This window comes from Oculina patagonica, chromosome 2 (genome assembly GCF_052425735.1).
Source record: "Oculina patagonica isolate OP01 chromosome 2, crgOcupat, whole genome shotgun sequence".
NCBI lineage: Eukaryota > Metazoa > Cnidaria > Anthozoa > Scleractinia > Oculinidae > Oculina > Oculina patagonica.
The window spans coordinates 23,658,781-23,671,594 of NC_135759.1; the positions used below are offsets into that span (position 1 = coordinate 23,658,781).

Consider the following 12,814-nt stretch of genomic DNA (forward strand, 5'->3'; position numbering starts at 1 on the left):
TTTTTATCTAATCTTTTTGCCTGCCCTTCACAATACCTTTAATATGTTTCTTTCCTCCAATCGAAATCTGAAGTTCCTTGGAAGCTTCTGAGAATGTTTCGGGGAATTCTCCAGGTAACCATTCCTTGCCTCGTTCCAGAACACAAACCTTCTGCCCTGCTCTGGCACAGCGACTGGCAGCGATGGATGCCCCGTACCCAGACCCCACGATCACAACATCATAGTGAGGCTTGATTTCGGATGGCGGAGAGGAAAGTCGAGGAAACTGTGGCGGTTGCTGTTAAGAAAATGATGGCTCAGTCACGACAAAATGCAGGGCTATTTTTTTTAATTTGATACCTTATCCCTGAGGATATTTCAAGCTAGCAAATTTAATAATTTATGAGTTATTTGACTAATAAAGAAGGGGATTTTTTCTTCTAGACAATGAATAAAAAAGATCGAGTTAAACGGAACAAACTTATACGTTGCATCAGTGTAGAACAATTGTTGTATTATTATTGCTGTTTAAACTGACATTTGTCCGTATCGTTAGGTGCGTTAATTTTATTGTTTGGACCTTTTTTGTTACTTGTTGTCATCTTCTAAATCTTACAACTTCCTTGAAACATTTAACGCTTTGTTGTTATTTCGCAACATTTTGAACAGTTTAACCACCTTTGCTGAAGGCATATTCAAGTAACAAATCGATTGAACAAATCACAGCAGATAAACATCTAAAAAATAGTCAGCGTTAAACTATCTACATAAAGCGAAATCTCGGAAACTTATTTTAGAACATTTGTAAAACCGGGCAAAAAGGCTCGATCCCAGGCAATTAAATTTTTGGAAAGGGTATCGAGTAGTTTGATAGATTTGAACTACTTGAGCCAAGTCAATCTGATGGTCTTTCTTTAGTTGAGAGTACCGCAGAGCTGATTTAGAAGGCAGTAATGACGGAATCAAAGCTTTTTTCTGGCAAAATTGTCAGGGTTGATGATTGATCATCAACTGTATTGCTCAAGTCAATCTGCATGAACTAACTAGAAGTACAACTACCGTATTTATTCGATTAACAGGGTGCTTATTAAATTTTTTGACCTTGAGAGTAGGCGCTTATTTGAGGTGTGCGCTTATTCGAAGCTGGACGCTTATTAAACTTCCACCATTCTTAGCAAGTAGTTCGCTTATTTTACAAGAAAACAATAAGAAAACGTGAAGATGTACCAAAGCTAAATTTTAACTGTTCATTGAAAGTTTCTGAAAATTTCTAAGAAAGCTCGGTCTTTGGGGTAGTCTCTTGGTAGTACCTAGTCAATATCACTCTTTTTATTTTACTAGAGGGTGGGGGTGGGCACTTATTCGAGGCTGGGCGCTTATTAATTTTTCCTACCTACAGGATGGGCGCATATTCGAGGTGGGCGCTTATTCGAAGTTGGGCGCTTAATCGATCAGTGAGACTCCCGAAAATTACCTTTCGGTTTTAAACTGCTTTTTAGCCGCTGAACGGTTACTCATATAACGCTTGCAATTGTCAAAAGGAATCCTTGTTTCGACCTTATTTTGTCTTTAACTTGAAAATAATTTTGGTCAGCCGCTGTTGTGAACATTATAACTTAAGAAACACGAAAAAACTGAAAGTATGTTTATTTATTTAGCTTAAAATCTGTTTTCTATTGTAATCGTTCGCACGTTTTAGTCCGAGCTCGCAAAGTGATTAGGCTCGCTTGCCTCGTTAAAAGACTAGGTTCGCTCGCAGGAGTTCGCACCTTCGCAACCCTTTGTTATCGTTTGGGTGCGTTTTGCTAATCACATATTTTTACAACTGTAAACTAAAATTCCTTTCGTCAGAATCTGAAATGAATTACTAGCTTTCTTCGGAGCGAACTAATTCTTTGAGTAGGAAAATTCAATCCTAAAGAAATATTTTTTTTTGCAAATCTGCGAACGAGCCATTCCTTTTTTTCTCGCAACTTGAGGCATCTCGAAAAGTAATTAATCATTATTCACCGAAGTGGAGGTGAATAGTAGTGGATATTTCTCGGCGAGGTAAATATCCACCGCATTCACCGACATTGAGTTGAATAATTGTTTTAGTATATTCCACACAAGTTGAATAACTAGCGGACTAAAACATCACTTTCGGAAAACAAAGCGACGCGCGAACGCAGCTTGTTTCTCTTTATAAATTAGCTGCTCGGAGGTGAATAGTACTTCGCTAATCACCTCCGAGTTAACCAATCAGCGCGCGCAAAAAGCACTATTCACTTGTGTGGTATATACTAATTATTGTTTCACATAAATAGAGCTGCCTTGTAGCTCCCAATGAATAATAAAAACATAATAGTTCACTCTCAATTACGCTTTCGACTACGCATGTAGCAGAGAAGCACAAGAATTAAAACGAGTTAACCGAAGGTCTTTGGCTCGTTTCCTACTTCTTATTTGCCTTGCGACAATTGAAATCTCCCAAAATATATCTAAAATATCCCAAAGTTAATAAAATGATCCCCAAAATATGAAAAGAATCGCCAAATAGTTTATTTTAAAATCTTCCCATAAAAGCCTTAAAAATTTCCAAAATATAGCCCACCAAGAGATAGTATACAGCCTTACCTCTCCAAAGGTCTTTTTGGAATGTGAAGACTCCGAGTTTCCCATCGCAAAACACCAACTCACCTCACTCTCTTATATCGTCCACTTGATCCAACCCTCGCTAAGAGAGTGAGCGCTAAATATAAAGCAACCATTCGTACTCAACGTTATGCAGCTCAAATCTTCTACATACTTACTAGAGCTTAAATTAAACTTTATTTAGACACGCTTGTAGCGCCATCAGTGTATACGTACAGCTAAAAATTTAAAAGGACAAGCGAAAAGGTGTGTTTAAAAATTCAAATTGTTTAATATGTTAAAAAGCCAAAAAATACAAAATTCTACAAAAAGTAAAATTTAAAAAGGTCTTTTCTAAGAGATACAGTCTGGGCGGATATACGCCCGAGGAATCGGAAAAGGTTCGAATTGTTGGAAGGTTTAGGTTAGTGAAAGTTCGAGTTATCGGGATTCAACTGTAATTAGAGTTAGAAATGTGGTTACTTTGTCATTATTGGCGTGAAGCGGTTCCGCTATATTTTTTAAGAAGCAAAAGCAGAAATTAGTCCTGTTTGATAAAATATGTTTTCTATACCTAAATATGCTATGTAAGTTTTAATCGCGTCCCAAAGTAACGAACGATTTTCTTCAAAGCGATTAAATGAACATATTTGCAACATACGCGTAAAGCCGTCGCATTTGCTTTTTGGAGTTTTTACTGTTTTTTACCTCGAAAACAATAAAAAAATTATGCAACGAGCAAATGCGGCGGCTATACGCGTATGTTGCAAATAAACACGGACTTAGGTTAAGCCCTTGTACAAACAAACAAACAAACAAACATACCTACAAATTGGTAAACATATATTTGAAGAAGGGAGTCTTAAGATATCCCTAAATTGAAAACTATCGTTATAAAAACTAAGATAATTAAGTAATTTAAATAAGCTATAAGTGAAAAAAGTATCAGCCTAAGTTTAAAAAGTTAAAGGTTGCCGGCCTCTTCACGAGTAACGCCTTTAAAACTTGTTCCTTCAAATGGAATGGAAGCCAAGAAGGTTTTTTCGACATTCTTGTCAGCGGAACTTACTTCGAGTGCGTAAATATATTGCCAGCGAAGATACGTTTTGCACGGGTACTAAGATCTTTGGCTCGGTAATTTTCCAAAGATATTAATATAACTTTTTCCCCAAAACAAATTGCTCATTTACCTCAAGTAACGTTCCGTAGGTTGACGTTCTTCAGGCTAATGCTTCTTCAAGTACAACAACTCTATTATGAACTTCGTTTGAACCAAATGGGTTGCATGGATATCTGATATGCTGTGTGCAATGTTGGCTCTTTGTAATGGCCCTTTTGTAATCGGGGCATGTACTAAAACTAATGAGTGGGACATTCGCGTCATAATTGAAAACTGTTATTGAAAAGCAATTTATTTTCTTGAAGAGTTTGACTTTTGAAGAAAATAATGATGTGGCATCTTTTTGCAGAAGCTTCATAATAAAAAAACCAAATACTTACAAATATAGGAATGATCTAACCTTTACAGTGGATCTTTTCACAAGTTGAGTAAAAACAAGCTCTTTTGGCTCTTAGCTAGTGCTTGTAAACAGATCAGTATTCATGAATTTTTCCTTATGAGCTAACGCCCTCAAGAAGCAGCCCTTTACAGTACTATGACAACTAGATCGTATGGGGTGTCAACGTAAAGAATTGCTATCGAATACTTTCTTACAAGGGGGTACGTAGGATGTGTTAAGATATTAAAAAAACATCGATTCTTAAATTAACTCTCAAGGTACCATATATTGAGTTCAGCTTAGTACACGACGGTCTGTTTACACATCCGTATAATAAACTAAATATGTAAAGTTATTTGATATTTTTGGTGTGAAAAGAATGCAGTAAGTTCGAAATAGCTGAACAGTGAGTGAAGGCAAACTTATAATACACAGTCAGTTTCCTTGTGCTTTGCACTTTAAAGAAATATCGAGACTTTTGGTGGGTCACGTACCGTTAGCTAAAAACAGGAAATGTTTGAGAAATTGATGGTGGAAGTGGAGTGTAAAATCATCTAGCACGTCAGGCGGTCACAAACACGCCAAAATGAATACAGTATACATACTAAATCCCTATAAGATACCAAACAGGTCGGGAAACAATGTCTTCACTCGGCAGTGAAGAAAGAGTGCCGAGTGCTATAATCAGGAAAAGTTAACTTCAGCTTAGTAGAACAAATCGAACCAGCTACTTTTTGAAACCATATGTTTCTTTTACTACTCGATCCTTCACGTGCTTGGAAGAGGTGGTCTTTTCATCTCTTATGTCACCATGGATGGCAAAATAGACTCGGAACCACTTTGCATAAAATTAAACGTCACTTAGCAATTCAAAATTGCCATTTTGAAAAAAAAAATACATCGTATATTTTCACTTCTCATTCAAAATTTTTGTTTGATACTGAGACCTGCCGAAAAAACTACTAAAGAGAGATATAAGGTTAATTCAAAACGGAGAATGAAACTCGCAGACAGCAACAATAGATACTGACTGACGGCGCACGACACGTCTTCCAGAAAAGAAAGATGACCCGACTTGTTTATTTTTTAATGTTGCAAAGAAAGAGGAAATCTGGAGTTGAAAACTAACGTATATCTTTCGACATTTCGGTTCACTCTTTAACTAGAAAGGTATTTTTCCATCAAGCACCGTACAAAGCTCGGTCAAAACCTTGCTCTGATCGAGAGGTACTGGATATACGAATAGATCATGCGCATCGTTATTTAAACAGACTTCCTCTTGAGATAGCGCTCGATTTATAAACGATTTCGAAGCTGGATTTCAATTGTTGTCTAGATTTAAAGAGATATAAGTATCGTTAAAAGTAAGTTTTTTTTTCGCTTAACCCTTTCACTCCTAAACGCGCATTCAGGCGCTATTTGGAGGTGCAGTCATTGATTCACTTGTGACGTCATTAATTAGCACGTCAGTGGAATTTCGTGATAAGAATCTGATAGAGCTTGAATCGACCTTTCTACAGGACTGTTCATTTTGAATATCAGTTGCATTCTGACAGAGCTAATCAAAGAAAAACAAAATCCATTTTTGGTGCAAAATCGTTGTTTAAGAGGCCAGTACACCTGTAATTGGTCAAGGTCCCCTTTTCAGGGTTTTCCATTGATAATGTCAAAACGTTTTTGGCCAAAAGATAGGATATGAAGAGTAGAAAGTAACGAGAATAAGAAAGCGAGAAAAAAAGGAAGCAAAAGGGGCAAAAAAAAAATTTGGAACGGTTCAGCAAAAAAAAAGTCCAAATTTCGGCTTATGCGCATGCACCAAAGTAAAATATTCTTCATTTTTACACAGAATCTTTATGAAAATGTTGCTGAAGTGTGAAAAAGTGCTTCTTTAGCAAAGTTGAGGTAAATTCCAGACCATAGCACCAAAATCTCAGTTTAGCGGCTAAAAAAACGCGTTTTTTGAGGAAAATGTGGGGGTCAAAGGGTTAAGCTCACTTTTTTCTTAAGAAGCCCTTACAGCGGATCTCAGAACGGTACGCCCGTTTTAGGTAGTTCCGTCGACAGACTCACTCGTTAACCACGAGGCTTGAAGCTCTTCGCGGGCTTATCGTTACACTTAAAGTGTAACTAAAGGTTCTTGTCTTTCTTTCATTTAGTGAAGTATGTTACTATTTAACAACTGGTTCATGCTTTAACGCCGTACACTATCGAGTTGTGGATACTCACAATCTATTGCCATTTCTCCCAGTAAGATAAATACATTACAAGCTTTTTTGTTTTCCACAGCTTCTTCCTTCATGTCCTTTCTTTTTTTGCTTTTTTCATCATCTTTCTTCATGTGTCGAACTATTTTTGTTTAATCCAATTGGATATGTTGCTTTGTACTTTTTCATCAGACTGTTCACAGTCCCCTATTTTTCCATGAAGTCGTAGAGATCGATCGTTGAGTTCGATGGCCCGCCATCAGTTGGGTCCTGAACGCGAGCGAAAACTGGGGAGACGCATCCCTACCCACGGGCTTTTTGTACTCTTCCCAGTATTCGCTCCAATCAGGAACCAAGATGGCGGCCCGTCATACATACATCGAGCTCCGCGAATCGATCTATACGACTTCACGGAGAAATAGGGGAATGTGAACAGTCTACTTTTTCATCAGCTGGGCAACGTTCTCTTGGATGCATATTGTCATAGCATGAATAGTCTGAGTTAGACCGGTGCTGGCCAAACAGCCCTGCCTGAACTTTGCACGTCCTGTCACTGAAGAGACTATCATCATGTTTCGCTGTCATATCTTTAATGCAGTAGTTTCAATTGTTGCAATGGGAGCTGAGGTTGGGGGGGGGGGGGGGGGGGAGAGGTTAACTCTAGTTCAGGGAGCGAGATGTTATTTCAGCTTTTGTACCGGGGGGTTAAGTTAAAGCCGTTTTGTACGCGTTTTAGAACCCCAACCTCCAGGTAATTATTGCACAGTCCATTATGTAAAAACAAAATACAGTGTTGAGAAGCTCACGCTTAACACTTTTTATTGAATGACAAGAAACCCCTGTTACATGACACTATTTTTGCTTGCATCGGCACTGCAAGGAAAGTTTCGTAAGACTTGTTATTCCATGCGATGGTTCCAAACTTTTGTCGTTGCATTGCCTGAATAGAAGTCATCTCTTCTTATCTTTCAATACAGTCTCTTAACTCTTAATTAAGAGAAAAGTTTCATTAGCTTACAAAGAGGCAGTTTAGGCAATTGTTATGGAAACTTTCCTCCTTGCATAACCGTTCCGTTACCAACCCCGTGTACCAGGGCTTTTTGCATTACACAAGCTGGAATGTATCATAAAATTACATACCGTACCACATTAAATTAAGAAAAAAAATCACTTCAACTCTAGAAAGGAATTTCTCAAGCTAAATGTATTGTGTACCTGGTGAAGAAATATAGAAAACGAGTGGTAAACCCGCTAGATGAATAAATGGGTAGGAGAGGAATCTCCCCCCCCCCCCCCCCACGCCTTACGGCCACCTCGTTATTACGGTCACTTTTTCTGTCCCGGCGAAACGCCCATACATTTTCTTATAGTATAATTTTCTTATAATATTCTGAAATCCCAACCTGTATAATCCTTTATAATTTACACCGTTAATATGGCCACTCGAACCAAATTTTTCAACCCAGTTATGCTCATTTTCTCTTCATATTGTATAAATTATGTGTTGATTGAATCTTCATTAGCTTTTACTGCATATCTGCAGTCGGGATGTTTATTGAAGAACAGTTATTTAGAAGTGCAGCTGTTAGGTCACTTGAAGTAGACCTTGGGAGTAGCAGTCATGAAATTTGACCCTACCCGTTAACTACGGCAGTCAAACCTGTATAAAGCGGACACCCTTATTACTGGACAGTAGCCAAGGTCCTAAAAATTATTTCCCTTATTTACGGCAAAATTAAAGCGCATATCTCCTTCAAAAGGGCGCAGACACCTGAAAAGAGGCTAAAATAGTCATTTCTATACTGTATTAAGCAGACACTTGTACCAAAAACTTTCGAGGCTTTAAGATTCGACGAGAAATTGCTGGAGTATTCTCGTCATCATGGAAAGAAGGGTCTCCCGCTGGACGTCAGTTAAGAGGGGAGACTCTTAACTACAGATCCAGCGCAGTTGCTGAAGGATTACTGAAGACTGCAGTATTTTGTGGCAAGCGATTTTGGAATGTTTTGTAACGCTAAATGGGGAATTTTATTTGGAGGGACTCCTCGATATGTAGTTTACAGGAGTAGTCCCAAAAGAGTCCAACATTAGTAAGAATGATATTTAAGCATTTCCTGAGAGTGTCCGCTTAATACAGGATTCACTGTACATGTCTTTTTCTCTTCACGTTCAGGATCTCTAAGCTTACTTATTAACATAAATATGACGAAAGGCAAAGAACCAGTGCATCACTACCCTCCACAGCACTCAGTTTTACGTGGCAAAGCCAGTTGCAGAGACGGCTGGTATCAGTTTACACCACTTTGTTGGAATTCAACGAGTCGTGTTGAATTTCAACAAATCCTGGCTTGGACTTTCTTGGAGGGACAATTTTGGCATAGGAAAACTGTAAAGAAAATAAAACATCGTATAAATTTTATTTTATTGCAATCGAAATGGGATATGAATATTTGGCCGAATTGGGTTAACTTCCTACGCAGGCGCTCTCTGTGAGACTATACAGTGACGAGCATAAAGAGCGTCTACGAAGGAGGCTAAATTTGGGTACGGTAATTACCGAATTGCACCATTCTTCTTCTGCCTTATAGACGTTATGTGGAATAAGTGCCGCTTGATGGAGTCCCATTTTGACCTTCCAGGGTCTGTAACAGGCTTTAAATTTAGTCCTGTTAGGGACGGACCATTATTTTTTTGGAGGGGAGGGGGATGAAAAATATTGAAAAAAATGGTTTGCAGGGCCTGGAAAGACATAAATAAATTGTTTGCAAAAACGATATGTCTAACAAAAAACAGTAATAATCTCGAAAAAAATTGTTTGCAGAGGTGCATAAACTAAAAAATAAGTTTGCAGAAGAAAATTTTTCAGCCCCCCCTCCAAGAAAACGAGCGGTCCGTACGGACAGTGTAGTGTTTGATACAAATGTGCTACTCAGGAAAATATTAATAACCACCCCCCCCCCCCCCCCGCACCCCAACATCCAACATCTCTTGAAATTTCGGTTAATCTTCATACTTTATTTCAAAAGTTTAATTGTGAGACCCCCTCCCCCATCAGAATTTCCAATGAACCTCTGTGGGGTCGGTACAAAGATTTTCTCGAATCACAATAAAATATTGTTAGCAAGCAAGTAAGAAAAAAATCATGGGTTGCACTGGAATGTTAGAAGTTGTATTGTCAGTGTTCTACATAAAATGTGAACAGTTAAATACTCGTGATAATCAATCATGATCTCGCGAGGTTAGCAATAAATCGCTTCCTACCACTCGAGCTACGTAGACTCTACAAACTCCAAAATGGCCGATGAAGGGACAAATGCATCACGTGATAAATGACGCTCGCGGCAATGTATGCCCGTGAGAAATCAAGTTTTCTGCTCAAAATCAAAATTCCACGAGGACAACGAAATTCTGCTCAAGTCTGCTCATCTTACGTCCCTGTAAAGGGTGAGGAACTGGAAATTTGATTTTTTTCTTCTGCTTTATTTTTATTCATGGAAGGAAAGACTCCAGAAAACATGAGAAAATGATCAACTCGTGACGGGATGTTGTTTTTATTATTAAGAATGCGTCACCCAGGCTATTAAATTACTAAGTGGTTGTAAATTTAGAAAACAATCGCTTTGACAAATAAACTTTACTCGCTACTTTTGATTTGACTCTTACTTTTAACCCGAGTTTTAAACATTCAATTCTTAGTTTTAGTCAAGTGCTTGCTGTGTTACAAATTTTTTTCGTGGCGAAAGACAAGAAAGTCTGCCAAAACACACTTTGCTTAAATGCAAAGATTTGAATCTTGTATATTTAATTGCGTGCGACCTGTGAAAGCCCCGAAATGAATATTGTTTAAGAACAAAAAAAAAAAAAACGCCATGCAAAGCCCTTTGTAAGTTTAGCACGCACAGTGGAAACAGCTACTCTCTGAGTACTTTAAACGCTACCAAAATCGCCGTCTTTAAAATTTGGATCACCAATTGCAGGATTTATTTTTATCATCAGTACACTTCAATGCAATGATGCACACATGCCGACAAATAGTGGCAGCTTGCCGAACATGATATTTAACATCACGCGAAAACTTTAAGCCCCCGTCACACAGTCTAAACGGCCGGTTTAGGACTATATCGAGGATATTGCGACAAGTTCTGCTGCAAGGCAGGCGAGAAAACTCAAGCCAATAGTCCTTGTGACGAAACATTCCGCTCTCAGACGAAGGAAATGACATTGACATTTCTCCATGTTCAATTTGCGTGACCGATTGTTGATGTTTTAGGAAAAGAGCATGCTGCTTTAAAATTACACGTGGTTCCTTTAATAAAACTTTCGCTTTCATGTTTGACAAATAAAATTTACTTGCAACTCGAAGTTTTTGTCATGTATTTGCTGTTTTAAGACAAGAAATTCTTGCAATTCATACTGGGAAACGCGAGGATTTGAATCTTGCATATAATTACATTTATACGATCTTCTGAAAGCCGATCTTTTGAAATGAATGGCACGCTTGTTCTACTCCAGTGAGCATTAGTCCACACCTAGCGTTATCCCGGTAGCACTTTTCACCTCACCCACAACCACCGCATAAGTGTAGTTCAAACACTACACTAATAATGGTCCGTCCCTTGGTCTGAGATGGAGTTGTTGAATGGCGAAAAAATATGTCAAATTTGAATCTTTCTAACCCCTAAGTCTAAGATGGGGAAACAAATTGAGTTGGTTTTGGTCTGAGATGGGGTAGGGGTTCCTAGACCCCAACAGATCTCCCCCACCCTTCACCGCGGTCAAACGTCTCAGGCAGCTTTTATTTCCATTTTGGCGTTTTTCGTTCATATTGAAGTGTTAGTATGAACAAGGATAGATAAAAACAGTTGCTGAGTGTAAGCATAATCCCATTTGCTCAGGTAAACGAGTGTTTTTACTTTTTAAATGTTCCGCATCTGAACCAAAGTTCAGATACAAATGGCACCGACAAGTCCACATATCGCTATTTTCAAATACGTAGAACTTTTTTAGTAAAGCTCCAAAAAACTTAGTAAACCCTTAGGATACCGGTTATGTATCGAACTTTGAACTGTGAAAATTAAAACCTTATCTTTGCAGTACTTTTTTTATTTTTTGCATATTTCTGTCGTTTGACCGCGGTCGACCCCCACCCAAACTTTTCCAAACTTTTTCCTCTGGGGCTTCTTTGTGGCATATCAGGCTCGTTTGGTCTCGCCATTGATATTTTGGCTTGACTGCGCGCGTTCTCGCCAAAATACGAACCATGGCTCGACCAAATTCGCCTGTCAGCTGCCGATGCCTAGTAGTATACCAAACAGGTACGATTTGGCATGAATAATTTTCTGAAATGATGTTGAAAAATGTGTATGGCACTTTTTGCATATTTTGAGCAAGGTAGTCAAGGACGGGTTCAGTAAGTCTGAGTTAAACCCCAAGTTGTGAATTACACTTTCCCGTCTGCAAGATTTATTACAGCAAGCCCGATCTATCTATCGGTAAACAGACCAATTGTTTTTATTGGTAAAACCAATACGATTTTTTGAAGAAATATTTGTAATAAACCCAATCCTCAATTGTTAATTTCCCGTATACTAAGGACAAAACGATCTTTTCTTTTTTGTTATGTCCTTATGTCGTTATTTGCTATTATGAACCAGTCTGTACTTAAAGTTTGTAACTCCACTTTTGCATGTACGTGCCTAAGAAAATGAAAATATCGATAAGGGCCAAGGTTCAAGCAGTTAACATTTACCGCATGTGCATAGTCAATCCATGATCCAGTGTTGACGTAAATCAATTTTCCGATTCTGCTTTTGATCGTCTCTCCGCGCCATTCGTGAGTGTGACCCAGTACTACCACGTCCTCGCCACATCGAGACAAAAAGTCTTCAAAATTACCCAAGGCACCTTTGAGCAGGCTGTAAGCATCACTCGAACCAAACTGGGAAATAATGAATACCTTATTAAAAAATTTCTGGCTAGAGGTAAGGACAATATGTGCGTCCGTTGTCTGTTTAAGATATTTTTCAGGTGTGATAAGTCTTTTACCTTTTTAACATGGCGTTTAAAGTATCTCGACTTAAGGAGATTTTCCATTTTGATAGACTTTCCTCCTTCTAAAAGAATGTGTTCATTTAGGAAGACATCCCTCTCCAGTGCAGCTTCTATCAGCGACTCTGTGAATCTTCTCTGTGGAGACTTCTTTGCAAGCAACTCAATAATGGACGAACCGATAACGTCACGATGTAACCCATTCAGCATGGATCGAGTGACGGAATGGAGAATCTGCACACCATAACGTTATGCAAACTGCATTAGTAAACATTGACTTGGCTTGACTTGAAATTCAAAATGCCTTAAATCCCAATTATTTGGACTTTGACATGGAATAGAGTTGCAAAATGATTCATGTATTTTAGTTTCAATCCAAAATAAGGGCATTGTAGCTTTTATATATCTCTGTGATCCACGCGTACATGTACATGTACTGTATTTTAGTTTCAATCCAAAATAAGGGCATTG

The 12,814-nt window shown here is 38.4% G+C and overlaps 1 protein-coding gene across 1 annotated transcript in view; it reads right to left on the reverse strand.

Annotated features, from left to right (window-relative positions):
* The window catches only part of LOC144642227 (uncharacterized), a 44,804-nt gene that overhangs the window by 16,387 nt on the left and 15,603 nt on the right, over window positions 1-12,814 (reverse strand). Inside the window, exons 4-6 of the mRNA XM_078501209.1 lie at window positions 12,341-12,577; window positions 12,045-12,233; window positions 37-277 (exon numbers count right to left, since the gene is read on the reverse strand). Of these exons, the coding sequence (XP_078357335.1) occupies window positions 37-277; window positions 12,045-12,233; window positions 12,341-12,577 (667 nt within the window). The remainder of the gene's footprint in view (window positions 1-36; window positions 278-12,044; window positions 12,234-12,340; window positions 12,578-12,814) is intronic.